At 45.5% G+C, this 26,937-nt stretch overlaps 2 protein-coding genes across 3 annotated transcripts in view; both read left to right on the plus strand.

The window, feature by feature from the left end:
- Positions 1 to 78: 78 nt before the first annotated feature.
- On the plus strand, positions 79 to 15,452 carry EMC1 (ER membrane protein complex subunit 1). Of its 2 annotated transcripts, XR_013923269.1 has the most exons (24): positions 79 to 170; positions 825 to 949; positions 1,227 to 1,292; positions 1,460 to 1,553; positions 2,037 to 2,165; positions 2,311 to 2,437; positions 2,788 to 2,937; positions 3,287 to 3,454; positions 3,948 to 4,019; positions 4,458 to 4,517; positions 4,747 to 4,869; positions 5,065 to 5,161; positions 5,834 to 5,950; positions 6,813 to 7,012; positions 7,235 to 7,384; positions 7,607 to 7,768; positions 7,973 to 8,092; positions 8,325 to 8,462; positions 8,816 to 8,989; positions 9,133 to 9,343; positions 9,568 to 9,652; positions 10,097 to 10,226; positions 10,430 to 10,896; positions 15,355 to 15,452. XR_013923269.1 is itself a non-coding variant. In XM_080358826.1 (23 exons), exons 1-23 carry the CDS (start codon positions 91 to 93, stop codon positions 10,607 to 10,609), a joined length of 2,958 nt encoding a protein of 985 aa, XP_080214952.1. In that variant the 5' UTR covers positions 79 to 90; the 3' UTR covers positions 10,610 to 11,199. The 2 variants fall into 2 exon arrangements, 1 of the variants encoding a protein (XP_080214952.1); XM_080358826.1 differs by lacking the exon at positions 15,355 to 15,452 and having other exon boundaries at positions 10,430 to 11,199.
- The window catches only part of UBR4 (ubiquitin protein ligase E3 component n-recognin 4), a 76,551-nt gene continuing 60,988 nt past the window's right edge, over positions 11,375 to 26,937 (plus strand). The window contains exons 1-23 of the mRNA XM_080358825.1: positions 11,375 to 11,552; positions 15,355 to 15,452; positions 16,155 to 16,258; positions 16,977 to 17,106; positions 17,211 to 17,350; positions 17,689 to 17,791; positions 18,307 to 18,448; positions 18,603 to 18,727; positions 19,423 to 19,547; positions 19,793 to 19,852; positions 19,969 to 20,159; positions 20,397 to 20,496; positions 20,586 to 20,723; positions 21,204 to 21,321; positions 21,749 to 21,936; positions 22,515 to 22,674; positions 22,805 to 22,890; positions 24,017 to 24,186; positions 24,370 to 24,652; positions 25,076 to 25,208; positions 25,532 to 25,611; positions 25,843 to 25,971; positions 26,409 to 26,591. Of these exons, the coding sequence (XP_080214951.1) occupies positions 11,422 to 11,552; positions 15,355 to 15,452; positions 16,155 to 16,258; positions 16,977 to 17,106; positions 17,211 to 17,350; positions 17,689 to 17,791; positions 18,307 to 18,448; positions 18,603 to 18,727; positions 19,423 to 19,547; positions 19,793 to 19,852; positions 19,969 to 20,159; positions 20,397 to 20,496; positions 20,586 to 20,723; positions 21,204 to 21,321; positions 21,749 to 21,936; positions 22,515 to 22,674; positions 22,805 to 22,890; positions 24,017 to 24,186; positions 24,370 to 24,652; positions 25,076 to 25,208; positions 25,532 to 25,611; positions 25,843 to 25,971; positions 26,409 to 26,591 (3,117 nt within the window). The 5' untranslated portion in view covers positions 11,375 to 11,421. The remainder of the gene's footprint in view (positions 11,553 to 15,354; positions 15,453 to 16,154; positions 16,259 to 16,976; positions 17,107 to 17,210; positions 17,351 to 17,688; positions 17,792 to 18,306; positions 18,449 to 18,602; positions 18,728 to 19,422; positions 19,548 to 19,792; positions 19,853 to 19,968; positions 20,160 to 20,396; positions 20,497 to 20,585; positions 20,724 to 21,203; positions 21,322 to 21,748; positions 21,937 to 22,514; positions 22,675 to 22,804; positions 22,891 to 24,016; positions 24,187 to 24,369; positions 24,653 to 25,075; positions 25,209 to 25,531; positions 25,612 to 25,842; positions 25,972 to 26,408; positions 26,592 to 26,937) is intronic.

The following is a 26,937-nucleotide window of genomic DNA, read 5'->3' on the forward strand; positions in this document are numbered from 1 at the left end:
CCTGCGTCCGCACAACAGTCCTCACGTGTGTTTTTCGCGCAGGCGGCGTTGAGGGCGGCCCGGCGGCGCTAAGGCCCCCTCGGCTCTGTCATGGCGGCCGCGCTGTGGGCGCTGCTGCTGCTGCCGCTGGTGGCCGCTGTGTATGAGGATCAAGTGGGCAAGTTCGACTGGTGAGTGCTGCGGGAAAGCTGCGGGGTCACACCGCGCCGGGGTCCTCCTCCCGCAGGCAGGCCCTGGGCCTGACTTGCTGCCTACTGCCGCCCGGCCTCTCCCCTCAGTGAGGCGCCGCCTTGTCCCGGCTGGAACCTTGTGTCCAGCTGTGGCCCCTCAGTTCCAGCAGGACAGGGAACTGCTGGAGAGAGTCCAGCGCAGCCACCAAGATGCTGCAGGGAGTGGAGCATCTCCCGTGTGAGGAAAGGCTGAGGGAGCTGGGGCTCTGGAGCTGGACAAGAGGACAGTGAGGGGGGACTCATTCATGTTTACAGATAGATAAATGGGGAGTGTCAGGAGGATGGAGCCAGGCTCTTCTCGGCGACAACCAGTGATAGGACAAGGGGCAATGGGTGCAAACTGGAACACAAGAGGTTCCACTTAAATATGAGAAGAAACTTGTTGGGGATGAGGGTGTCAGAGCCTGGCCCAGGCTGCCCAGGGGGGTTGTGGAGTCTCCTTCTGTGCAGACATTCCAACCTGCCTGGACACCTTCCTGTGTAACCTCATCTGGGTGTTCCTGCTCCATGGGGGGATTGCACTGGATGAGCTTTCCAGGGCCCTTCAACCCCTGACACTCTGGGATTCTGTCTCACCCACGTTTCCCCTTGCAGGAGGCAGCAATACGTAGGGAAGCTCAAGTTTGCTTCCTTGGAAGCCTCGCAGGGTTCGAAGAAGCTCATTGTGGCCACTGAGAAGAACGTTGTGGCCGCCCTGAACTCCAGGAGCGGTGAAATCCGTGAGTGAAGTGGCATTTTGTGGCGGGGAATGTGCCTGTTTTGCTGGGGCTGACATGTTAATTAAGTTGCACTGTGTTTTCATGCTGGTAAAGTAATGCTGGTGATGCTGCTTTGTCAAAGAAGATTTAGCTGGCGTTTTGAAATCTGTTTCCTACGGCAGGCAGGTTGTTCTCTGCATAAACTTATTGCCATAAAGAGCCTAAATTTAAAAATAATAACAGAGAAATGGCCTTGGGGTAGCAAGTCTTGTTCTCACTTAACTCTTGTTTGCTTCAGTGTGGCGCCATGTGGACAAGGGGACCCCTGAGGGAGCGATCGATGCGATGCTGATCCACGGGCAGGGTAAGGACAACGTCCGGGTGCTGGGCTGGGCTTAAAACTCGGCCTTCAATGTGGGATCTCAGTCACGTGTTAGACCACAAGTTGAACTTGCTGGAGCTCATCGCCTTGTTGATCTGTGGTGGGTGACAAGTTCTGCCTTCATCTCTTTTTCTTAATTTTCTGGGCAGATGCCATCACGGTGTCCAATGCTGGCCGCATTCTGCGCTCCTGGGAGACCAACATCGGTGGGTTGAACTGGGAGACGTCCCTGGACACGGGCAGGTAGGCTTTGTGTTTGAGCTGTCTCTTTCCCTTTGTAATCCTGTTCTAGGAAGGAAAAAAGGGCTTGTTGACCTTGTTTGGACTCATATTATAGAGAAAAATTATTTAGTTGTAAGGTTATTGCAATAACATTTGGCTGAATTCTTTAGGAATGCCTGAACCTTGCAGTTAAATCTAGTGCAGCTTCTATTTCTTAGCAAACCAGTAAGAGGAAGAGAGACTATTTTTCCATAGATAGATTTTTCTCTTCAAATACACAACATGTTAAACACGCGTCTGGTTTGGAGTGTTTGGATTCCACCCTGATGCTTTCTATTGAGATCAGCAAGGATCGATAAAGTGGGCTATAAATTGTCCTTCAAGACTGATATGAAGTATTTGAAGAAAGCCTTCAAATAGAGTGGTGTGGTTTTGTTGTGGTGTTTTCTTTTTTTTCCTAGAAGAAAATAGTTTTCTAATTTATTGTTTCTGACCTGTGCGTAGTTTCCAGGCGGCGTGTTTGGTGGGGCTCCAGGATGCGGTGAAATACGTGGCCGTGCTGAAGAAGGCGGCCGTCTCCCTTCACTACCTCTCCAACGGGCACCAGAAATGGGTGGAACACTTACCAGAGAGGTAAAAAGCCATATTTTAAGTAAAAATGCAAACTTCTGACAGAGAACTCATTGCCTTGGAGAGGAAAGGATGCTGTGCTTGTGTTATGCTTTAGAAAACGGTAACATGAGGAGATGATGCGTCATGGTCGCTGCTTCTCTTGCAGTGAGAGCACTCAGTACCAGTTGTTGTATTCCCATGGGGCTGGAGTGATCCACGTGCTTGGAGTCGTTCCCCAGAGCCACTTGAACATTTTAACATTCAGCGTAGAAGACGGAGAAATTACAAAACAGGTAGCGCTTGATTACAGATCCAAAATGTTGAATTTGATGGTAACAAATCCATTTCTAACTGTGGTGTGCGGAGTAATGAACTGGTGTTGTAGTACAGATAAACTTCCCTTTCACTGCGGCGTTGCCTACAGACCGATAAATGCATTTCACTGCTGATTGCCCTGAAATCAAAACTGAATTAGACACGCAGCTCTTAGTCAAAACCTTCCTGGGAAACCTCACGTCGACAGTTTCTCCCAGGGTCATGGGTAAAAGTAATTCTGACTTAAACTCTTGGTTGTGTCTAGGTTGGTTCTTTGAAGATTTTGGTTTATTGACAACTTAATCTCTGCTTATGTCTTTCTTGGCAGATCCGAGTAGCAGCCCCGTGGTTGAAAAGCTTAACCGGCACGTGCGGCGTGGTGGGGGACGCGGTGCTGGTGTGCGTGGACAGGGACACTCAGTCACTCTACGTTTGCGCCTTGGAGACGGAGCAGGAGATGAAGCAGATCCCGCTGCAGGTGGGAAGTGCCAAAAGAACGTTGTACCTAATTCATGGTCCAGCTGTTTTAGAGCCTGGTTCTGTTAGTAAACCACAGAATGATTCAAGAGGTGTGGGGCGGAGCACGGGCTATAAATTGAGGGAGTGGAGAGAGAAAACTGTGTGGTTTGTCTGTCTAATCATTCCTTCTGGATTGATTCCAGAAGGAATTCCAGAGTTTGCTCCCGTGAGATCCTAGTTCTCTTTGCTTGTGCTGTATCGTTATCATGACGTGTAGAACCTCTTCATAAAGCTGCTGGTAAAGGAAGGTATTCGTTCCAGCGAAGAGAAAGTTTTCACAAACGCATATACTTGTTTCCCTTTCGCAGTCGCTTGAGCTGGAGTTTGCCGATGGCTTCCAGCCCAGGATATTGGCCACTCAGCCCAACGCAGTCGCTGCTTCCCGGACGCAGTTCTTCCTGCAGCTGGCTCCGAGCCACTTCTCGCTGCTGCAGTACAAACACGGGCTGCTCAGCCACCTTCGGGACTTCCAGCAGGTAACTGAGAGAATTGTACTCGAGCAAGAGACCCAAGTACAGCTTTAAATTCTTTAAAATAAAAAGAAAACCCGTAGCAAGCATTCTGAACATGCCGCTGAGCTTCTCATTTCTATGTACTCTTGGCTGCAACGCTTGAAAGGTGTTTGATTTCATTTACACTGGCTGCTGAAGTATTTCCAGGTGTCAGGGTAGGTGTGTTTTGTTGCCCACAACTGTCAGCGTTGGGGTAGTTCTGGTTTTTCAGGTAGACAGAGAAGTGTAGGTCTCAGTGGTGCCCAAATACTTTGGTTAGGCCAGCTGAGAGGTTTTGAAAAGCAAACAAGCCTTAAAAACCTCAGTAACACTGGATAAAGTAGTTCAAATTCAGCTGTGAAAGATCATGTGTTTTCATTCCTGTGTGGCTTAATTAGCTGCACAGGCAGGTTTTTGGGGGGTCTGGGGTTTTTCTTTTTTGTTTTACGTTTTCCTGCAATTTTCTTTTTCTTTTCAGGCAGCTCTGGTGAGTTTTGCAACAACTGGGGAGAAAACTGTGGCTGCTGTCCTGACCTGCAGGAGTGAACTGGTGAGTACAATGTGCTTCTCCTGTGGAACCAGCAGTGGGGTACATTCCACAAGTGTGGAAGGCCCAGGGTTGGGTAGTCATTTAAGGAAGATTTAATCAGCTTTTTAGACATACAAAGACACTGGAAATGCAATTAGGTCTTGATTACATCCAGCTAAGGCTGTCTGCGCCTTGGTGGAGTGCGCTGTCCTGCATGCAGCGTGTTTCAGCCTTGCGTAAGGTGGGTGTGTAACTAGGAATGGGCTTTACTGATCTAGCGAGGATTTCAGTTTAGAGATAACTAACTTAGCAAAGTTTCATTTTTGTCAGAAACAACACAGCTGTTTTCTGCCTGTTCTCAGGGTCGAACTGAGATTTGTCAGGCACTCAAAAACCTCTTGTTTTCTACACTTTCATGGGGGTCTGCAGCCACGTTCTCTCTTTGCATCCTCGTTTCAGAAATCTGTGAGTTCCGATGGCCTTCATGCTGCAGGTGCTCTGGAGGAGCCCCCTAAACAGGTATCAAGTGCACTTGTTCCCCAGAACCATAGAACTTCTCAACAGTCCATTTTATTCCTTTGCATGCAGGAACAGAATAAAAAAGGTGTCACACCAGCTTTGTAGCAGCTCTATATATATCACCTAAAAATAAACTGGAAGCCACAATTATTGCTGAATATTAAACCCTTCTGCCGATTGTGCTGTGGCGTGTGTGTTTAACTCGGCTATTTTTTACTCGTTGTTGTAGGAATCCTTAACCTGTTCCAATCAAACCTACAATATTAATCTCTACCTGGTTGAAACTGGCCAGAGGTTGTTGGACACCACGATTACCTTCACCCTGGAGCAGAGCGGTGCCAAACCGCAGCAGGTGAGCAGGGAGGGATTATTTCAGTCCCGTGGTTTATCAGATTGCAGTGCTCTCCCTACCCCAATTCGGCAGGACTGGTAGAGCCCTTTGGACATTCCACGGACGCCGTTTGCTCTTGTTTCACCCCATAGTTCTGTTTTCTCCAAGGAGATGAAGCAATCATTGACCTCGCTGTTTATTTGCTCATTTTTCCAGCTGTACATCCAAGTTTTCCTGAAGAAGGATGACTCCGTGGGCTACCGAGCCTTGGTGCAAACAGAAGACCACATGCTGATGTTCCTCCAGCAGCCAGGTAACCGGGAAACAGCTCAACTACTCCGTTTTTACCAGCGCACACCGTGGCACTGTAGGACAAGAAGAAAACTCCATGTCTCAAGTGATTATATATAACTGTCCTGAGCTAAATCCCATCAAATATTCACCTTCACCAGACATATCATCTGAGAAAATGTTCCTGCAGTGTTCTTGACATGGACAGAGCCTTTGAGTTTCATGGGGTTTGTGCAGATTTCAGAACTCTTTTTATAGGGTGAGAGTCTAATCTTCCTCAAAATTTCTTCAGAAAAGATCCTCAAACCTTTTAATTTGCAGAAAAGGTTGAGAGCCCATCTCAGTGCCGTGAATTTTCTAGGGTTTCAAAGGCACCCAGGTGTTCACACTGTTCTCTTGTTTTAAATAGACTTAATGACTGCAACCCTTTTAAAACATCAGATTGCTTTACAGTTCTTGTGGGTTATTTTTCAACAGTGGCTCCAGTTGCATAAAATACTTGTCTTTTTTGAAATAGCTGATCACGTTACATTAGACAGATACACAGTAATTTGCAATGCATTAAGAACAGTGAGTTGCATTCGAAGGGCCCACTGGAAGATGTTTCTATACTGAGTGATGATTTTTCCGCCTGAAGTCTCTTCCCAGATATTAAGTGTTGATTTTCCAATATTGTACTCGTTTTTCTTCCCAGGAAAAGTGGTGTGGAGCAGAGAGGAGTCCCTGGCAGAAGTGGTCAGCTTGGAGATGGTGGATCTGCCTCTGACAGGGGCACAGGCCGAGCTGGAGGGAGAATTTGGAAAGAAAGCAGGTAAATCGTAGACTTAATAGAATTACCCTTAGGCATGTGAGGGTTTTTAATTTACTTCCTGAAAAAATGTATTTATTGTTTTAATTTGCCTCAGAGCTGAGAGTTATGATTCAAATTTCTACTGATGGCGATTAAAATGAGCAGAGAGAAACCCGTTTTGAAGTCCAATGCCAAATGCAAATGACACAAAGTGTATTACATGGTTATATTAAAAGAACAGCAGCCATAGGAGAGATTTTTTTGGCCATCTCTCCTAAACATTTCCCTTTGACCCTTTCTGGAGGAGTCGTTTGCAATAATAGCTTTTGGTTTTGCTTTGTTTTGTGTTTTCTCGCTGTCCTGGATGCAGCCATTCAAGGTAACCTCTGCATGCTGTGTTGTCGAACTTGCTCTCTTCTCTGCTTGCTTTCCTCAGTGGTGAAATACAGTAAAAATCTGGTTTTTTGCTTATTTCAAGATACTAAATATAAACCCTAATTGGACAGAATTAGGTGTTTTTTCCTTTGAGAGCTTCTCTTGCTCTGAGTAAGGAGTGCAGAGGGAAAAATGGACCTTATGGGTGGGGAAGCTTTAGGTGGGACTTGCTGTGAGTGCACCCGTGAGGACAAGATGATGTTCTCTGCAAGGAGCTTTGCTTGAAGTTGCTAAGATAATATTTTGCAATGAGCTATGCCCGTGTGAAGTGGGAAAAGGCCGATAAATATCATAAAAACGATAACTATAACTCTCCTATTCTGGAGTGGGAGGCAGAGGCAATGAATTATCACGGGTTAACGCATGGTCAAGACCATAATTTTAATTACAGAGTGGGACATAACCTTTTTTTTCCCCCCTCTCGTTCTCACTGTTGGTCTGTTTGCAGATGGTTTGCTGGGGATGTTTCTGAAGCGGTTGTCTTCCCAACTTATCCTGCTGCAAGCCTGGACCGCTCATCTTTGGAAGATGTTCTATGATGCCCGGAAACCCCGGAGCCAGATTAAGAATGAGATTAACATTGACAATTTGGCCAGAGATGAATTCAACCTCCAGAAAATGATGGTGATGGTCACCGCTTCGGGAAAGGTGAGGACACCGGAGTAGGAATTCGGTTTCTAGACTGTAGCGAAGAGTCTCAGCTCTGAATTCCCACCTGTTTTTAGCCAGGCTTTAATAGAATGTCGTGGTAGTTTTAGAAAGGGACTAAGACTCTTCTATCTTTGTCATATCCCAAAGAAAGTTGCAGTGCTTGAATGTGAGAGATGTGTTGTTCTAAACTTTGGCTTTACTGTGTTTTTCTCCGCTCAGCTTTTTGGTATTGAGAGCAGCTCTGGCACCATCCTGTGGAAACAATATCTCAGGAACGTGAGACCCGGCTCCTCCTTTAAGCTGATGGTCCAAAGAACAACAGCCCACTTCCCGCACCCTCCGCAGTGCACCTTGCTCGTTAAGGACAAGGTGAGTCCCTCTGTCCCTCCGTTGAACCTGCTGAGTGTCGAAATCTGCCCTTTAAAAAGGAAGGAGAAAGTATCTTTCTGGATATTGTGCGGTAGTCACTGATGTGGGGACAGGAGGAGAGTGAATAGTTGAATCCGAGCTATGAATAGTTGATGCCAGCAGGTAGAAAACCAGCTCTTTTGTGTGCCTGAGAACAAGTTTTGCGTCTTGTTTGTGTTTCAGGAAACGAAAATGAGCTTTCTGTATGTGTTTAACCCCATCTTTGGAAAGAGAAGTCAAGTAGCTCCCCCTGTTTTGAAGCGCCCAATTCTTCAGACTTTGCTTCTGCCCATTATGGATCAAGACTACGCCAAAGTACTGCTCTTGATCGATGACGAGTACAAGGTAAATTGCTTTGCCCGGAGGCAGTTTTCTTCATGTTCTGATTAAAAAATGCCATTGAGTCACATTTCATACAAAACTATGAGGTTATTCTGGTAATTTAGACCTCATCCTGATAAATGTGTTTGAAATAATCTTTCTGTGTTGTTTCGTAGTTTTGTGTGTGTCAGTTGGTTTTGAACATGTGTTTTGATTCTTCTTGCCCAGGTTACAGCTTTCCCAGCAACTAAAAATGTGCTTCGCCAGTTAGAAGAAATAGCCCATTCTATCTTTTTTTATCTGGTGGATGCCGAGCAGGGAAAACTCTCTGGATTCAGACTGAAAAAGGTACAGAAGCTGCATTACAATCTAAGTGATGTCACCTTCCTAAATGTCCTCTGGATATCAGTTGATTGATCTCATTTGGTTTATGGTGTTTTGCTCGGGATAGAAACATTTCAGCCTCAAAACGTGCCTAAGAAACCTTTAAAATTCAAAAGCAGGGAGAGCTCCCTTTGTCCTATTGGTGGAGACGGTGTCTTTTTGAGGACAAAACCTACATTGTGCTTTCTTCATCCAGGACCTGACAACAGAGGAGAGCTGGGAGGTGGTGATACCCACCGAAGTACAGAGGATCGTGAGCGTGAAAGGGAAGAGGTCGAACGAGCACGTGCACTCGCAGGGCCGTGTGATGGGAGACCGCAGCGTCCTCTATAAGGTGCCCTCGGAACTTCTTGTTGCATTTTGTTGATGTGTTATCTCACGGGGAGATCTCAACGCAGTTTCCAGGCGCTACATTGTGATTCACTGCCTCGCAGTGCCGTTTTTATTGTCTGTGTCCACAACCTGCTGCAGAAGATGCTGATTTTGGTGGAGATGTCTTTTATAAAATGTTTTCCTGCAGCAATTAAGTCAGTCAGACATCTGATGATGGTGAAATAGCTGCTTGATTTCTTCAAGTGATCTTGGCTAAGAAGATACTTGGTTTATTTTACACCTAGTCCCAGATGAAACGCAGATGCCTGTGGCACTGAAGTGGGGGTCTTGTTTGGTTTGTTGCTTTTCCTGCAGTCCTTGAATCCAAACCTGCTTGCTGTGGTGACGGAGAGCACCGACACGCACCACGAGCGCACTTTCATCGGAATATATCTGATGGATGGAGTCACGGGCAGGATCATCCACTCGTCGGTGCAGAAGAAAGCGAAGGGACCCGTCCACATTGTCCATTCAGAGAACTGGGTGGTGGTAAGAAATTGTTCTTACCTTGTTTTTAACATTTGGGAGGGAGGGGCCGTAGCTGAACCTGCGTGGAAAAGACTTTCTGACCATTCTCTGTGATTTCCTGCCTCCTATTCCTTAAAAATTCCTAAAATCTTCTCTGATTTCAGTACCAGTACTGGAACACGAAGGCGCGTCGGAACGAGTTCACCGTGCTGGAGCTGTACGAGGGGACGGAGCAGTACAACGCCACAGCCTTCAGCTCCCTCGACCGCCCCATTTTACCCCAGGTCCTCCAGCAATCGTACATCTTCCCCTCTGCTATCAGCGCCATGGAAGCCACCATCACCGAGCGGGGCATCACCAGCCGCCACCTGCTCGGTAAGTACGTCCTGCTCCGCTCTGAATGCATTTACGCCACCTGCACAAGCCAGGTTTTGCGCAAAAACCAAGCAAAATGCAGTTTGCTGCCGAAAATCCTGCCTGTGGGCTGCCAGGGGCTCCTGGCAAGTGTAAGGAGAAGCACTGAGAGAGTGTTTCTGTTCACTGTTAGAAAATGCTGACAGAAAGGGCTGGTTTTAAGACATTTTTCTTTCAATGCACAGTTGGGCTTCCCTCCGGGGCCATCCTGTCTCTTCCAAAGGCTCTGCTGGATCCTCGCCGCCCGGAGATCCCTACGGAACAAAGCAGGTGAGGAACACGCGATAACCGATTTTGCGTATAATACATAATAGTGTGAAGGAGAACAACTCGTCTTGGACAGATTGAGGGCGATTCTTGCATGAAATTCCGCGAGGCTGCTTTGTTCCCTGGCTGTGATGATGGAATAAATGTGGCCGTATTGCAGCAGGTCTTATCGTTAGCAAAACCAGCCTGTTGTCCGTAATCCAAGCAGTAGCAATCAGAATAAATGAAGTTTTTATAATGACACTTAATTTGCGAAGCTGAGAAGCCGAAGAGGAGGCTGCTGCTGTGTGGTCTGACCCAGCTGGTGTGTTTGATTTTCATCTTGCAGCAGAAAAGCTGCTAAATTTGCCGTGTTTAGGTCAACTTGTGATGATCAGACTAGTAAAAACGCATTGTCCTCCATGTGCTGTTTGCCTGCGTCCTGATTTCTCTTTAAATGCCTTTCAGAGAAGAGAACCTGATCCCGTACTCCCCCGACGTGCAGATCCATGCCGAGAGGTTTATCAACTACAACCAAACCATATCCCGAATGAGGGGGATTTACACAGCCCCCTCCGGCCTGGAGTCCACGTGTTTGGTGAGCGCAGGGCTGAGGACCCAACGTGGGGCCGTGGAATTTGTGGATAGAACAGGATGATACTATAACCTGTGGCGAGGAGATCTATAAATTCTTATTTAGCTCCTCACCATTTAAACATTTATTTTGATCAGAACTTATAGACCCGGGTCAATTTATTGATGTTTTATGCATCAGGTTGTCATCAGATCTTGTCTCCTCAGGTTGTCGCGTACGGCCTGGACATCTACCAGACCCGCGTGTACCCGTCGAAGCAGTTTGACGTCCTGAAGGACGACTACGACTACGTCTTGATAAGCAGCGTCCTCTTCGGGCTGGTTTTTGCGACGATGATCACAAAAAGGCTGGCGCAGGTGAAGCTGCTGAACCGAGCCTGGCGGTAGCGCCGGGGCCGGCTGAGGATCTGCCCCCCCCCGAAACTCCAGCTCGTGTGGCCGATGGACGCAAACATCTCTGTTCCATTTTGGCTGGAAGAAAAGCTGCTAACGCAACAAAACGATCCGCGTCTCCCGCTGAGGAGAAATGGGAGATGGGAAAGAGACACCGCTCTGTTCGTGACTCAAGTGGAACTCTTCCAAACCTCCCTTAAAGCCCTAAAATCTAATGTTAGTGAAGCTCCCGTGTGCGAGGACTGAGAGGACCAGAATGAGGGGGATTTGTCAGGAAAAAGGTTCGAAATGGGGCGGATGTTGGGGGCCAATTAATGAAGTTGCTGGGCTGCAGGAGGGATTTAAGTGTCAAGCATCTCCGTGTTCTTTATTTATTGTTATGATAATGGTGGCTCCTTCTCAATTATTTTTACATTATTGTCCAACACGGGGGCTGAGGAGCAAAGACCTTCCCAGCGCGTTTCCCGATAATGATTTTAACTCTTTGTATGCGAGTGTAAGTTGTCGCGATGGAGCTCGGCCCCCAGAGCCCCATTCCCGCCCGTCCCCTCAATAAAACCTGAGGAGCGCGAACCCATTTTATACCTCTGGGGGTTGATTTGGCGCCTCCGCGCATGCGCCGCCCCTCCGCACTGCGCGTGCGCCGCCCGCAAACTTGCTGACTCATGTACTGCGCACGCGCTTGGGCCGGGCCCTTCTTCTCCAATCGGGAGGCGCGCTGCGCGCGTGGGCGGTGCGTCACTTCCTGTGTGTCCGGGCCCCCCGTCCCGCCGCCGCGGCGCCCCCTGGCCCAGCGCAGCGGCAAGATGGCGGCGGGCGGCGCGGGGGCCGCGGCGGAGCCGGGCTGGGACGTGGCCGTGCGGCCGCTGCTCTCCGCCTCCTACTCGGCCTTCGAGATGAAGGAGCTCCCGCAGCTGCTCGCCTCGGTTATCGAGAGGTGAGGGCTCACCTGGGGGCGGCGGCCTGGGCGCTGCCGCCTTCCCCCCGCTCCCCTCAGGGTCTTTACCTCAGGGCGGGGTTCGCGCTGTGAGGGGCCGGTGTCGGGCTGAGGAGCGTGTCCGCTCAGCGCTGGGGCCGCGCCGGTGGGCAGCGCTGGGGCTGCGGGGAAACCGGCGCCCCCGGGGGCTCCTCAGGCCCGGGCTCCTCCCGGGGGTTCGGGTCCCTTGGCGCCTGGTGAGCGGCGTTGGGGGCGCAGACACGCGGCTGTTGGCGTTGGCCGCTCGGCCACGGCAGGAGCACCATTGACAGTTACTCCCCGGAGAGGCTTCGGGACGATTCTTGCGGTTTTTGTTCCTGTTGAAGCACATTATGCTGCTCACACACCTCACCTGGCCCGTTCCCTCTGGGGACAGACTCATGGCGGGGTCACTGCGTGGCACTCGCTCCTGTTTGGGTTTCTACCAGTGCAACACTGCTCGTGTTTCAAGGAGAACAGAACCAAAGCGAGTCAGGTCTGCCTTTTCTGAACCAGGAAGGTTGGACTCAGAGCATGAGAGCGCTCACCGGAGCTGCTAAAATTCAACTTGTGCCTTATTACGTTATTTAAAACATGCCATAACGTTATGCTCCGTTACAGAGGTAAAAACCTCAACCACTATAAGTTGTCAAGAAACAAAAAGTAAATGCTGTGCTAAGGAAGATATCAAAATAAAGCCATGTGGTATTTAATATATAATGGCTGTGTGTCCAGAGAACAGATGCTTTGAACTAACGTTCTGTGCTTACATACATGTAGTAGTGGTTCACCTTGGCACCTGTGGCTACTCAATATTTATGTGATATGGGTGGTTCTTAAGCTGATCTTTCTTTTAGGAGCCATTTCAGGTTTGCTTTTCCTTGCGGTGCCGTTGCTGTGCCTAAAGCTCCCTGGTGGAGTGTTTGGGCAGAACTGTATCACAGAAATGCTTAAGTGATCGCACCTGACTTTTGGGAAAGGTCTCTTTACTCCATTAGCGAGGGCGACGGTTCCGTTTTCTGCTTGAGCCAGCAGTTTGTTGCCTTTACGTAGCACTAACCTGAGGCCTGAGTTAGTTTTGTGCCTGATGGGGGACAGGATTCAGTGTGAGCGCAAGGAGTCTTGCAGGACGGTATCTTTTATTTTGTGCCTTGATATGATGTGGTAAATCATGGCAAAAAAACCACAGTTTGTTCATGTTTGGAGCCACGCTCTTCTATTCTGAACAAGGAATCTATCTTTAGATTACTAATCTAAAATATTTTATCTGTTCAACTTATTTTTAGAAGATGGTTGTGAGCTGTTGTAGTGAGACTGTTGGTTGACACCATCCACAAAGTGCCTGGATTTCCTGGTGAATAAACATGGTGCGATGACAGCAAAATCACTAACATTATTCTTTTCAAAATAAATCAGTAAACTCCTTTTTCTGACAAGTCTTATATTTCATTTTTGAATCATCAGGTTGCTGGAATTCCCCTATTAACGTGGGTATTCAAGAACTGATAGGCTCTGGCTTCTCTTTTGCTGTAAGCTCTGGAAATGCTGACTTGGAAAGGCAGAAGCGAAGGGGAACACAGTTTACAAACGCTGTGCCAGCCAAGGGAGCTGGTTTTCAGCACAGTGAGAGCTCCTGCACCTGCTGCTCTGCCTGTTCCAAAAGAGGCTGCTCTTGTGCCCAGAAAGGGCTTATTTTGGGTGTGTTTAGGATTTGGAAGCAGAACTGAGAAATGAGGTGGCTGAAGTGTTATATTTGATACTGCTTCTTCCGTAGCGTGGTGGTTTTCCCTGGGAAGCAAATGTTATTGGAGCAATAAATCACAATACAGTAGCCGAAAGTTATTATTAAGTCTCACTTTACATGCAAAATAACACTCTAGCACATCACGGATCAAGATGTTATCTTTTATTTCTGTTTATTTGCAAAGGCTTGGTGATTAGTTGACAGGTGCCTTCTGCTTTTCACTACCCTAACAAGTCCACGACTTGTTTTCATAAAACTCAAACCTTTTATTGCCCAATCCAGATGAGATTCCCCATCTTGTTGTGGTTTCTGCACCTTTGTGTTCTTGTGCCTCATACACATTGTCTTGTTCTGTACAGCAGAACGATAATTGAGGAGCTCCCCATTTCTCCTGTATTCTATTATGCCCAAATTGTTCTCTCAAATTATGTTGCATACACCTGCTGCTAATTTATCGTTGAGCGTAAAGAGGTAGATGAGCAAAATTAGAGTCTGGATATAAGAGAGCATGAATGTTTTTGCACATTTAGTCTGTGCTCTTCTGGCAGGAGACAGCAAGGTTGAATCTCAGTCGTGTTACACTGCTGAATATCTTCAGCAAAGCCTCTCGCTTCTTAATGGCTACTTTGCTATTTCAACTTGGCAGGTAGATTGAATAAAAAAGCCCCCTCAGAACTAGGAAATCAGAACTACAGGGCTGTTGAATCTTTCTGCTCATTTTTCCGGAAGAAATGGTGTATTCTTCAGTTTCTTTAGTTTGAGCCACATCTCCCTTTGTGACTGGAAATGGTGACTTAGGATAGAAAAAGGGGACTGGGTGTAAATTCTACCACTGCGTGTGGGTGGGTGAAGGGTATATGGGGATTTGTTTGGCCGTACTCTGCAGCAGTGTTGACTGTCACTGGATGTGAAAAATCATCATTTAGTGGGGTAAAACGTACCATGATGGGCTGACACTTTCTGCTCATCGCTCCCCTCTAGCAATAAGCTCTGCTGTGGGGAAGGCTGGTTTTTGAGAGGTAAAGTGCCTGGTGACATTGAATTGTATAATCTGTTCTTCAAAGTAATTCATTCACATCACTGAATGAAAGTTTTTGTCATCTGAATATGTGAAATAAGTTAATTTAAGCATTTGACAGACGTGTATTCGCATCCCTTGGTTTTGTCACAGGAAAAACCTTCAGGTATCTGTGTGATGGGATGTGGTGTGACACAGCAGCAGCATTTAACATATCATTTGTGGGCATAAATAGATGTTCTCCATGGCCAGTGACCCTCACCGAGAGACCTTAGAGGCTTCACTTTCAGTGTGTTGATGCGTATTTTGCTTTACATTTTTTACTTTTGGTTTAAGTCGGCATTATTTTTGTGTGTGTCCGTTGATTTGTGCATGGGGCAAAATGATGCAGATCTCTGAAGTTGCAAGTCTCAACCCACGAGGCTGATTACAGCGGACGCGTTTTTCTCTGCCATTCGCTACCTGCCAAAATCTTTACTCTCCAGCTTGGTGCAGACACTGCATTGTGTATTTGTTATTATTGTGCAATTACCTATTTTGATCCTCCTGTTTTGCAGAATTGCATAAACGCCGGCTGACTCGGTGCCGTGACAGAAAGGGAATGCCTGGGCTCTGCTCCTGGCAAACCCTGCCCGGCGTTAGCAGAACAAACAGGCCAAAATTTATGGGCCGCTGAGTTTAGAATAACTTAAAGATTAATGAGTCTCTGACTTGGAGAGAGATTGTAGAAGAGGCTGACCTTTTCATGCTGCAAAGGAGAAACGTTTGCAGTAATGGGGCTATTTCCTTAAATGTCCTACATGGGCAGGGATTTTGATGCCCTGGCCTGTTGGCTGCTGGGGGAGTCAGGCCTGAGGACATGGGACACAAGGGTTCTGCTCTCAGAACTCTGATATGAAAAGATAACATGATTTTAACGATCTTGTCTTACGTCTGTTAATAGATACAACATATTCCGAGTGTTTTGCGGTGCCGCTGTTGTGCTGTACGCAATTGACATGTCTCCTGTTCTCCCATTGCAGTGAATCTGAAATCCTACACCACGACAAACAGTATGAGCCTTTTTACTCTTCCTTCGTTGCACTTTCTACACATTACATCACTACCGTGTGTGGGCTCAGTAAGTGTTCCCCCTCCTTTGCTTCTCTTACTCTCATGTTATGGCCAGGATATAGTAAAAATAAACTACAACTGCAGTCCTTTTGGTATTTGTCTCAAGTCCTTGCTGAATCAGATATTAAGGCAGAGTGTTGGTAGCTTTATACTGCCCAAATGTCAGTGCTGGTGGAAAGGGAAACCTGTCGATAAGGGTATTTGGCCACCAAATACTGGACAGCGTTGACTTTTGGTTGCTTATTCATTGGCCTGACTTCCTATATGGAAAATAATTTTTGCTTAAACGTTTAAATCTGTTTTCAGGATTTTTAGGTTGTTCTTTGGCGGTTATGTTACTACGTTGATCAAAACATTGTGACTCAAAATATTTCATGTTATTTTGGCTGAGAGAATTTGGCAATTTCAGCAAAAAAGGGTTTTGTGTCAACTTGTTTTGTGTTCTTCAGTGCTCCTGTCAGTATTAAATAACATTGCTGGGGAGAAGCAACATCTGTATCTAAATTACCTTGTCTGGGTAGAAGGTATTATCCTCACTTTATTGACATTCAGTGAGACTGAATTTATATTGCATCTGTGCGTTAGGGGTGATAGACTGTGTACGTGCGTGTGTTGCAGAGCGTTCTGCTTTATTGAAAGCATTAAGAATGTATTGCGCTGAATTATTTAAAAGCTTGTCCTGAGTGACGCCAACATCTGCTTTTTTCAGTACCAAGAAACCAATTGCAATCAGTGGCGGCTGCTTGTAAAGTCCTGATTGAGTTCTCACTGCTGCGGCTGGAGAACCCAGATGAAGCGTGCGCTGTTTCGCAGGTGAGCGCAGGGTTTGACCGCGTGGGCAAACCGGGGTGCGAAAACGGACTTTGGCCTCTAATTCTGAAATATTTGCTCTGGTGTTACATCAAACAAAATCACTGAAGTTCTTAAAGTATTTAAGATCTAGTGATTTAGTAGAATCTGATTGCTGTTGGATCTTCCCTCTGCATTCCTTTCTCAGAATTGCAGCCTGTGAGCAAGCTGAAATAATTGTGGTCTGACACCTGGCTTAAGCAAATTTCAGTTAAATCTCTTGCGGTTTCCTACAGTCAGATTTTATTTTGTGTAACAACCTGGATCAAAACTGTTCTGTTGCCTGTTTGTTGAGATTTTAAAGATGCATTCTCCCCCAGTTGTATTTTAGTCTTCTAGGAAGAGCTCAGATCTATTTCAAAGAGGAAAGGCACGTGAAAAGTGTTTGCGTAGCGTAGCTTCTGATGGGGCCAGCGTTAAGCCTTGGTGTGGCATAGGAAGAAGAGCTTTTCCAAATGCTTTTCCGTAGCAAGCATATGGGACACGGTTAGCAACCTGATTTATCTGCAGTTAATACGTTGTCACGATCTTTGCCATGAGATCGGAGTGGGTTCGAGATGCTGCAGTAGCCTTATTGGCTGAAGTTGCAGGACTCTCAGTGCAGCTGCTTAGAATAAATGATATTGAGGAATAATTAGAATCGAGAGAGTTTAAATAGTACTTGATGTCTTTTTCCTCATAGAAACACCTCATTCTGCTGATAAAGGGGCTGTGCACAGGCTGCAGCCGCCTGGATCGAACTGAAATTATCACCTTCACAGCAATGATGAAATCGGCCAAGCTGCCTCAGACTGTCAAAACCCTCTCTGATGGTAAGAGTTCTAATTCATGGTTACATCACTGCGGTGCTTGAGTTGGCCATAGAACATACTGCGTTTTTGATGTATGAAATGATGTGTTGCTGTTTGCCCTGCAGTAGAGGACCAGAAGGAGCTGGCGTCTCCGGTGAGCCCAGAACTAAGACAAAAAGAAGTACAGATGAACTTCCTCAACCAGTTGACATCCGTCTTCAACCCCAGAGTCTCCTCGTCGGCATCTGTCACGCCAGAGACACAGGTGAACACACAGCCCTCACCTAGAAAGTCTGAATTTTAACATTAATAATATTGGTGCAGGGAAGGACAGAGGGCAGTAAGTGGTAGATTTTTAATACATATGCGTAAAGAAAACCTTTCTTAAGTATTTAAATCCTACTTGCGTGTTGATGAATAGCAAACAAGAAAACACTGTTTGTGCTGTATTTGCAATAGTTTTGTTTCCTCGTGGAACCTGATGTTCAGAGATATCCGCAGCTCTCATTAGTGCTGCTACGCCTTGCCGCTTTATAAAGACTTATTGCAATATCGTGTATTTTTAATGCTTTCATGATATATTTAGTATGGGCTTGCTTTCAGGTGGAAGGAGAGAGCGAGGATCAAGCTTCCACAGATCAAACCTCTGCGGCAAAGACAAAAAGCATATTCATCGCTCAGAATGTAGCCAGCCTGCAAGAACTTGGTGAGAATCATCCTTTTAGCGTTGGGGGGAAAAAATGCAAGAGCCAGTGTCTCTCCAGTGCTCCACCTTACAGCTCTAAATGGAAGGAAATTGTTCTTTAGGACTCGGTTGCATGCTGATGTTACCCAGGGAGGTTGTGGCTGTAATGTGGTTTTCTTCATTGCGGAACAGGTGGGCTCAGTGTATTTGTAGGCAACAGGTTTGGTTTTAGGGGGAAAAAAAAGATGGGAAGATATAAAATAGCTTACGGGGTGGATTTTTAAGTGGGTGTGAATTAGACCTGGTGTGTCACGTAGCACACTCACAGGGCTTTGTGACACCCATTACGAGTACTGGCGGAAAACTTCATTGTCCGGTTTGTGTGTTGTAAACTAGTCTTTATCCTGTTACCTCATGTGTGGTGATACTTCCTCACCACAAAGAATAATTAAGTCAATTATTGGTGACCGTTAGACCTGTTCTGCTTACCTCTCTCATGGAACAGTAAAAATAATGCTGCTCTTTTTATTTGGTAGGTGGCTCCGAAAAACTGCTGAGAGTCTGCCTGAACCTCCCCTACTTTTTGCGATACATAAATCGATTCCAGGACGCCGTGTCAGCCAACTCGTTTTTTATTATGCCAGCCACAGTGGCAGATGCCACCGCTGTTCGCAATGGGTAAGAGCTGTTGTCGCTGCTCTTTGGTGGGCGCTGGTTGCGCCGTATGAGAGAAAATAACTGTGCTGGCTGTACGGTATCAGTCACCGTGCTGCTCCTGCGAGCTGCTTGATGTGTATATTGTGTTGCTGAACTTTAACGTGTGTTTTAACAGATTCCATTCACTGGTAATAGACGTGACCATGGCGCTGGATACTCTGTCCCTGCCCGTGCTGGAGCCCCTGACACCCACACGGCTCCAGGATGTGACTGTTCTTGCCCTCAGCTGTCTCTATGCAGGTGAATGGATTTCCTCTATTTTCTTTGGAGCTTCAAGTCGCTTCGGCTTTTGCTCTGCTTTGTTACCTGCACGTTTGAGCCTCAGCCCACAAATAACCTTTATTTCTCATGAATTTGAAAGCCATGCAGCATATGGTGACTGGGTTAATATGAAAATTGTTATCACGACACTGAAATTCTGATATATTCTATGAACGTTCTTGTCAGTATCTGAGACAAAGATTAAGTGACTCAACATCATCTTAATAGCCTGTAATTATTGCTTTTTTTTAATGTTCAGAGCATAATATATTTATGCAATGCTTATGGCTTCAGCTTAATTGGTTAGACTCCCAAATGAGCCTCGTTTCCCAGGAGTGGTTTAAGAACACCAGAATCCTAAGTGTTTAATTGGTATGGGTAAGATTTTAAAGAGATGTGGCAGTCAAGTACAAAGATTGCCTTAAAATGGTACTGAATTACACGGTAAAACATTTCCTCCTTTAATTGTTCTCACATGTTTCTTTAGGCCAAAACTTGACTCTTTCGGGGGTACTTCAGAAAGATTTTTCAATCTGTCAGCTGTATTGGGTATTCCCAGCTCCGTCAAGTTTATGGGCACATTTGATACCACTTGTTTTAGTGTGCTGGGTAGGAACATTAAGTCCCAAGGTTGGCTCTTAATAAGAATGTTACCTCTGCTTGATTTCGATCAGGTGTGAGTGTGGCAACCTGCATGGCCATCCTACATGTGGGGAGCACTCAACAGGTACGAACCGGGTCAACAAGTTCCAAAGAAGAAGATTATGAAAATGATGCTGCTACTATTGTACAGAAATGTGTAAGTAGATGTGAGAGCATTTGTTGTTTTCATTCTCAGCAAGTGAAGTGTGTAGGATTTGTCTTTGGTTGGATTGCAATACATATCTATTATTTCCAGGTGTTAGGCTTGCTGATAAAGTAATGGGGTTGCTAATTGTAGAGGGCAAAATACAATTGTGTTTGGAGTTTTAGAAGTGTGTGTGGTGGTTTATTATTGCCCAGAGAAGCGCTTAAACCTGACCGTGGTTTTGGATTGATTTGCAGCTTGAAATCTATGAAATGATTGGACAAGCCATCAGCAATTCACGCCGTGCTGGGGGTGAGGTAAGATTTGCATCTCATGAAGCCATTTTCACTGGTTTCGTGCTTTTATATTTTGACATTTGGATTAACACTATTTTGTCTTCTTTCTTTCCCCTCTTTCACTTTTGGGATGATAGCATTATCAGAACTTCCAGCTGCTCGGAGCTTGGTGTTTGCTAAACAGCCTCTTCCTCATCTTGAACCTCAGCCCCACGGCCTTGGCTGATAAGGGAAAGGAGAAAGATCCACTGGCTGCTCTTCGTGTCAGAGACATTATTGCACGTACTAAGGAGGGCGTTGGGTCTCCCAAACTAGGACCAGGCAAAGGGTATGTAAATACCTCACTGAAGTAATGAATCATTGTCCGTGTATCTAACCATGCCCTGCAAGCAGCTACTACGGAGTCTTGTTGGTTTCTTGAAGTTTTATGTCCATTTGTAACTCACATCTTGGTTCTGAAAAAGAATTTGTTTTCTTCAGTTTAGGAAAGCAATCTCTTCACTCAATTTAATATATAAATATTTTTTCCCCTTGAAATTGCATTGTATCTTCTCTGTTTCTGTAGGCATCAAGGGTTTGGTGTTCTCTCAGTGGTCTTAGCAAATCATGCTATCAAATTGCTGTCCTCACTGTTTCAAGATCTGCAAGTGGAGGCATTGCACAAGGTATGTAGATAGCACGTACATTCTTGTGAAACATTTTGCCTTCTCCACTGAAACACGCTTTAAATTCTCTTTTCGATGCCGTCCTCCAGGGCTGGGAGAGCGATGGGCCGCCAGCAGTGCTGGATGTCATGGCTCAAAGCACATCCATCCAGAGAATTCAGCGCCTGATCGATTCTGTACCACTCACTAATCTGCTGCTGACTTTGCTGTCTACTTCCTACAGAAAGGTAGGAGCTGGTGTACAGCGAGCGAACTTCTGCGGCTGAACCGCTTCTACCACATGTCGTCCACATGGAAAGTTCTCACTTTACAAACTGAGAAGAATTTAGAATTCTTCTTTCAGCAGCTGTCAACTTGGGCCTCTCTCTTTCCGTTTTTCAGAGCTGTAAATTTGATGAACTTGTTTTGGTAAAATTTTTCTGTAAGCTCAGTGATATGTGTGAGTTTAGGGAGCAGATGAAAAGGCTGTGTACAAAATGTTATGTTAGAGCTGTTCCCTGAAGTGTTACTTACAAGTTATTTGTCTCCAACCATCCAGTGTAATTTTTAGTACAACTTAAGGGGGAGGAACCTTGAAAAAACTGTTAATAAATTAGTTGAGACAAATTTGCTAGAAGAAACTGAAAACGCATTAGAAATTTACTCTTATTTTCAAATTCTTATCTTTCACAATCCTGAAATTTAACTTGTTCTGCTGTTCTTCCCAGGCTTGTGTCTTGCAGCGTCAGAGGAAGGGTTCCATGAGCAGTGACGCAAGTGCCTCCACTGATTCCAATACTTACTACGAGGACGATTTTAGCAGCACCGAGGAGGACAGCAGCCAAGGTAATCGAGTTTGCAGCAAGCAACTTAAGTCAGGATTTTACGCTGTCTTTCAGACTTACTGGAAACCTGGCTACAGGGCTGTTGCCTTCTTAGACTGGAATGGCATGTAATGCTGAAAATATGAAACAGTTTGTAAGATCTATTTGGCAGATGTAATGCTGACTGTACTCTTTTATGTAAACTGAAGCCTGAGCGGCTGGGATTTGGCAGTATTTGCTTAGGAGGAGACTGGAAATAATTTCTCCTTGTAAATTCCTGCTAGACTTCTGTAAAAGTGCTTAGCCTTGTGATTTGGAAAGGAAAAACGAGGATAGCAGATGCCTTAACTCCGCTCATTGAAACTTTTACAGGCCTTTTCTAACCTGAGTAGTTTGCTTAAGGTGTTTGCTTGTAATAGAATGTTTGTTTTTCCTTCCTCCTGTGTTAGATGACGACAGTGAACCGATCCTTGGGCAGTGGTTTGAGGAGACGATCTCTCCGAGCAAAGAGAAGGTGGCCCCGCCGCCCCCGCCTCCACCACCACCTTTGGAAAGCTCGCCCAGAGTGAAGAGCCCCAACAAACAGTCGGCCGGAGAGAACGGGAACATCCTGGCCAGCCGCAAAGATCCCGAATTGGTACGAGGTCTTCAGGCTTCACAAGCTAATTGATGTGCTGTCGCGTGGTTTGCTTGTCAGCAGCTCGCTGCGTTGACAGACAGCGTGATAAATGTCAGGTATTTTAAGTACGTTGCTGATGGAGAATCAGTGACTGTCCTGACTTTGAATAGAGAAGTGTTCTCTACTCGTCCCTCAGGTGGAATATCAGGGTATTTGTTACTGTTAGGGAAGCCAAGACTGAATTTAATGTCTATTTGGGTTACAAAGGGAGAAGGGAAAACGAGGGCAGAACTATAAGCGAAATGACTTGCTGCTAGAACACTTTTAGCTCTAACTCCGTTGGGTAAAGACAAAAATAAATACTGCAGTTGAGAAGTCAGAGATTTGCAGCCTTTTCAGGGAATTGTAAAATTGGTCCAGATATAGAACATGGAGTGCAGTGAGCTGGATTGTGATGAGTAAATCTGTACCCCACTGCCAGGGGTGGAGTTACGTGACTTGATTTATTTTGCTGGCAGTTCTGGTTTTATTTAATGTTGTCTTACAGTCCCCCTGCTTTTGTTGCTTTGCTAGTGTGTTTTCTTTTTTCTTTTCAGTTTTTAAGCCTAGCTTCAAACATTTTGAACTTCATCACTTCTTCCATGCTGAACTCCAGGAATAACTTCATTCGCAACTACTTGAGCGTCTCTCTTTCGGAGCAGCACATGGCTACGCTAGCTAGCATCATCAAAGAGGTGGATAAGGACGGGCTCAAGGGTGAGTGAACACATCTCCATTCGAGACCACACACTGTAGGATTTATAGGTGTCTGTTTTCCGAGTTTCATGTGGAAACTTAAAATGTAGGAGAGCAACGGTGCTAAAGTGGCTCGATCACTGTCTTACAGGCACGTCGGATGAGGAGTTTGCTGCTGCGCTGTATCACTTCAACCATTCCTTGGTGACCTCAGATCTTCAGTCCCCTGCCTTGCAGGTAAGTCTGTGATTGAACGTGTAATTAAAATGAAGTGTTGATGTGTGTTAATGTCTTTACGCAGACGCTCCGCAGCTTGAGTACTGCATTGATGATTCCATTTGGCCCTAGAGTATATTATTTTGCAAACAGAGCCTGCAATATTTTGGATCCAACAAGCTGGATGACCTTTGCAGTCATCCAGTTTAAGCATCCTGCAGAGTGTAAACTTAGTGTCCAGAGTTCAAATTAATCCACTGAACTTTGAAGGTGATGAAAGCTGAAAAGGAAATGTGGTTGTATATTTTGTTTTGGAGGATTGCCTCTGCGCATGCACTGATCAAGAGGGATTCCTGCAGATTTGCTTTGCTGTCAAAACTGATGCCAAAAGGCCTTAGAATTCTCTCCGAAGAGAATCAAATTAATCCTTTTGCTTTCATGTGCGAACTTTGTAGCCTCTGGGTTTCTCTGCTAGATCATGGCCTGACCCGACTTAACACTATTGAGTAGAGGTTATAAATCTGCTTACCAATCAGTGAATTCAATTCCTGTATTTTTTGTTGACTGTTTCCTAGTGTATTTAAAATACTCTGCTTGCTTGGTTGATGTTTCTTGTAGCAGGTTTGGGTTTTTTTTAAGCAGTTAGACTTTCTCAGAAATCGGTTGTCATCTTATATTTGAGAAGAATCAAGCATTACTGTGATCAGTCAAAGGGGTCTTCTTCCAGATCCTTAGATACTGAACGTAGTAGCATACTCTCTTGCTGTGATACGTAGCAGCCTCTCTCTTGCTGTGATATTGCAGTAAATGAGCAGAGCTCATTAATGCCATTTTTTCTGCATTGGCATTGAAGTTGAAAGTCAGTTTTAGGTGACAAAGTGACAGCAAAGCATCCCTCAGCTATGCCATGTATTTGAGATAGGAGAGATATTGCTGTGTGAACAAGCTCTGCGAGCCCTAACATTTATCATCATCAATATGTTCAGATTGTGCTTTCAATTAAAGCATCAGACAGGACTTGCCTCTTTTCACAGATTGTCAGGGATTGCAAGGGACCTCGAAAGCTCATCCAGTCCAACCCCCCTGCTGGAGCAGGAACACCCAGCTGAGGTTACACAGGAATCAACAAGTCTGTGTTTTGTTCCAGAACACGCTTCTCCAGCAGCTGGGAGTCGCCCCATTTTCTGAAGGTCCGTGGCCTCTCTACATCCATCCTCAAAGTCTGTCGGTGCTTTCGCGACTTCTCCTGATTTGGCAGCATAAAGCCACTACCCAGGGAGATTCTGACGTTCCAGAATGCCTTAAAGTTTGGGAGAGGTGAGATAATTCCAATGCACGATGTGGTGAATAATTTATGAAATTGCCAGTATTAGAAGAATAAGCACAAAAATAGAATTATGAAAATGTGTCTGTGACTTCTAGTTAAGGAGATTTTAAAGAGAAATCTAAACAAGGAGAAAAGTGAACTTTGTGAACTTGGTGAACTTCCTCTCCTGCCAGGTTTGTGGGCACACTGAAGCAAAACGCCTTGCAGGGGACTCTTCCCAGTGACACCGAAGATCTGAATGTTGAACATCTCCAGCTGCTGCTGCTTATTTTTCACAATTTCTCTGAGAGGGGCCGCAGATCTATCATGATGCTCTGTATCCAGACAATTGTGGAGCTGACGGCGAACATGGATACCCAGCAGTGTTCTGTGCCGCTTATCGTGGCGCGTCTGCTCTTGGTGTTTGACTACCTGCTCCATCAGTATTCCAAGGCCCCCATGTACCTATTTGAACAGGTGAGATTTTGAGATCATGTTCTGTAACTACTGTCCTAATAAATCCTGGTAAAGACAGGATGAATGCCCCACCTGTCTTGCAAAATCGCGAGTATTTGGGGATTTAGGCACCATTTCACAAATACCGTGTACGCCGTGTCCTGGGTTTAGCTTTTCATTGTTGAGGTTTTTGGTGCTGTTCTCATTAATGGGATGTTAGTTTTTTGTGTGTGTCATTTTCAGTTGTTGGAAACTTGACCATTGGTTTAAACTGCTCACTCCAGGAAGCAGGGTCCAGGGCTTCCCTCAGAAACTGGGAATGATTTTGTCTTAGTGACAGGGTTGTCTGTATTTTATGGTTCTTTTTCTGTTGGGGGTGGTACTTTTTCCCCCTGCCTCTTAATGACAAGGATGCCATGGGTGGTTCTTTGTTTTTTAATTTAGGTGCAATATAATTTGCTGACCCCACCCCTTGGCTGGGTGAGTGGATCCCAGGACAGTAGCAGACGAATGTCTGTCCCACTTTATCATGGGTTTAAAGAAGTGGAAGAAAACTGGACCAAACACTGTTCATCAGGTAAGAGAGAAAATTGTAGGCATAGATACAGTGGATAAAAATGCGCATAATGCAAAGAAAGTTTAATGGAAGAAATTTATTTTTGGCTACAAGTAATTCAAAATAAGTGTGTATTTATTATGCAAGGATTGTATGAGTAGGAAAACCTTGGCTGTGTGTACCATAGGTTAAAAGTACATATAATGTGTTGTGGAGCGAGCTTAGTAGAATCTGGTGTTAGTCTTCAAATGTGAAAGGTTGTGGGGATGGAGGAGGGGGGATGACACATTAATGGCTAATTAAAACTGTCACTTTAAACATTATTTTCTGTCCTTATGCTCCAGACACAGCTCCACAACCCAGATTCTACTGCATCCTGTCTCTAGAAGCTTCTGAGGATGATCTGAACCGTCTCGATAGCGCGGTATGAGGATTTCTGTTTGAAAGACCTTTCCGTAAGCCTTGAGGGCCGAGTTCATTTGACGAGTGCCCGGGAAAGCAGACAAGACTTGATGAAGCAGTTAGAGCAAAAGTTTCATTTTGCATGATTTTGGTCTGTGGGTATTTTGAATATTTACAAGAAGACCTTGGCTGTATATAAACGTGGAGCTGTGCAATTTGCAACACACCCATCCTGACTTATCATCTCTCGCAGGTTTGTGAGGTCCTGTTCTCTAGGACTATGAAGTATGATGAGCTTTACACGGCCCTGACTTCACTGCTTGCGGCTGGGTCACAGTTCGATACACTCAGGAGGAAGGAGAACAAAAACGTCACTGCGCTGGTAAGGCTGTGTTGCTGTCATGTTGTCTGTGTTGAGGAACAACAAGTTGTCAAACTAAGTATTTTTGAGCAAAGTATTCTTGACAGCCGTTGGAGGAATGGGGAAGTTAAAAATCTCATGGCTCATGGTAGCGTTTCACATCTCATATGAGTCTCTAATTCATAACATGTTTTAGACTTACTGTATGTCCCTGTTAATACCAGGAGGTCTGGCTAGAGTATGGTGAAGATGAAAATAATCTGTGTAATCTTTTGTTTTTCTTTTCTCTCTCCTCTTTGTTGCATAATTTGTTGTGTAATATGACAGAAACTCAGTCAAGTATGTGTTCATCTCATTTGGCACATCCACAGGAGTCCCTGATGAGATAATTTCAGTAGCTGTAGTGATTGACACTCCAATCTTTCTTTATTAATTTGTCCAACTGTACTTTTGTTCAGGAAGCCTGTGCACTTCAGTACTACTTCTTGATACTCTGGCGGATATTGGGGATTTTGCCTCCATCCAAAAACTACATGAATCAATTGGCTACGAACACACCTGAGATGAGTGAATGTGATATTTTACACACGTTGCGCTGGTCTTCCCGTCTGCGAATCGCGTCTTATGTCACATGGATCAAGGTACAGCCTCATGTTTATCAGGTTGTTTTGTAATGTTGTTGATGGCAACAATCACAGAATCAACTGGGTTGGAAAAGGCCTCAGAGATCAAGTCCAACCCTTAGTCCAACTCCAATCTTAACCCAGCAGAGAGTGCACTTGTCCAAGACATGGGCTACAAGCTTTTGCAGGAGTATATTATGGGAGACAGTGTCAAAAGCTTTGCTGAGGTCTAGATAGACCACATCTACAGCTTTCCCCTCATCCACCAGGTGGGTCACCTGATCATAAAAGGAGATCAGGTTGGTCAGACAGGACCTGCCCCTCCTAAACCCGTGCTGGCTGGGTCTGATCCCTTGTCCATCCT

This window comes from Nesoenas mayeri (genome assembly GCF_963082525.1).
Source record: "Nesoenas mayeri genome assembly, chromosome: 24".
NCBI classification, from domain to species: domain Eukaryota; kingdom Metazoa; phylum Chordata; class Aves; order Columbiformes; family Columbidae; genus Nesoenas; species Nesoenas mayeri.

Coding starts and splice junctions, on each gene's coding strand:
- EMC1 (XM_080358826.1), top strand. CDS start 91: ATGGCGGCCGCGCTGTGGGCGCTGCTGCTGCTGCCGCTGGTGGCCGCT. Junction 8,093..8,324: donor CTGGATTCAGACTGAAAAAG/GTACAGAAGCTG, acceptor TTCTTCATCCAG/GACCTGACAACAGAGGAGAG. Junction 8,463..8,815: donor ACCGCAGCGTCCTCTATAAG/GTGCCCTCGGAA, acceptor CTTTTCCTGCAG/TCCTTGAATCCAAACCTGCT.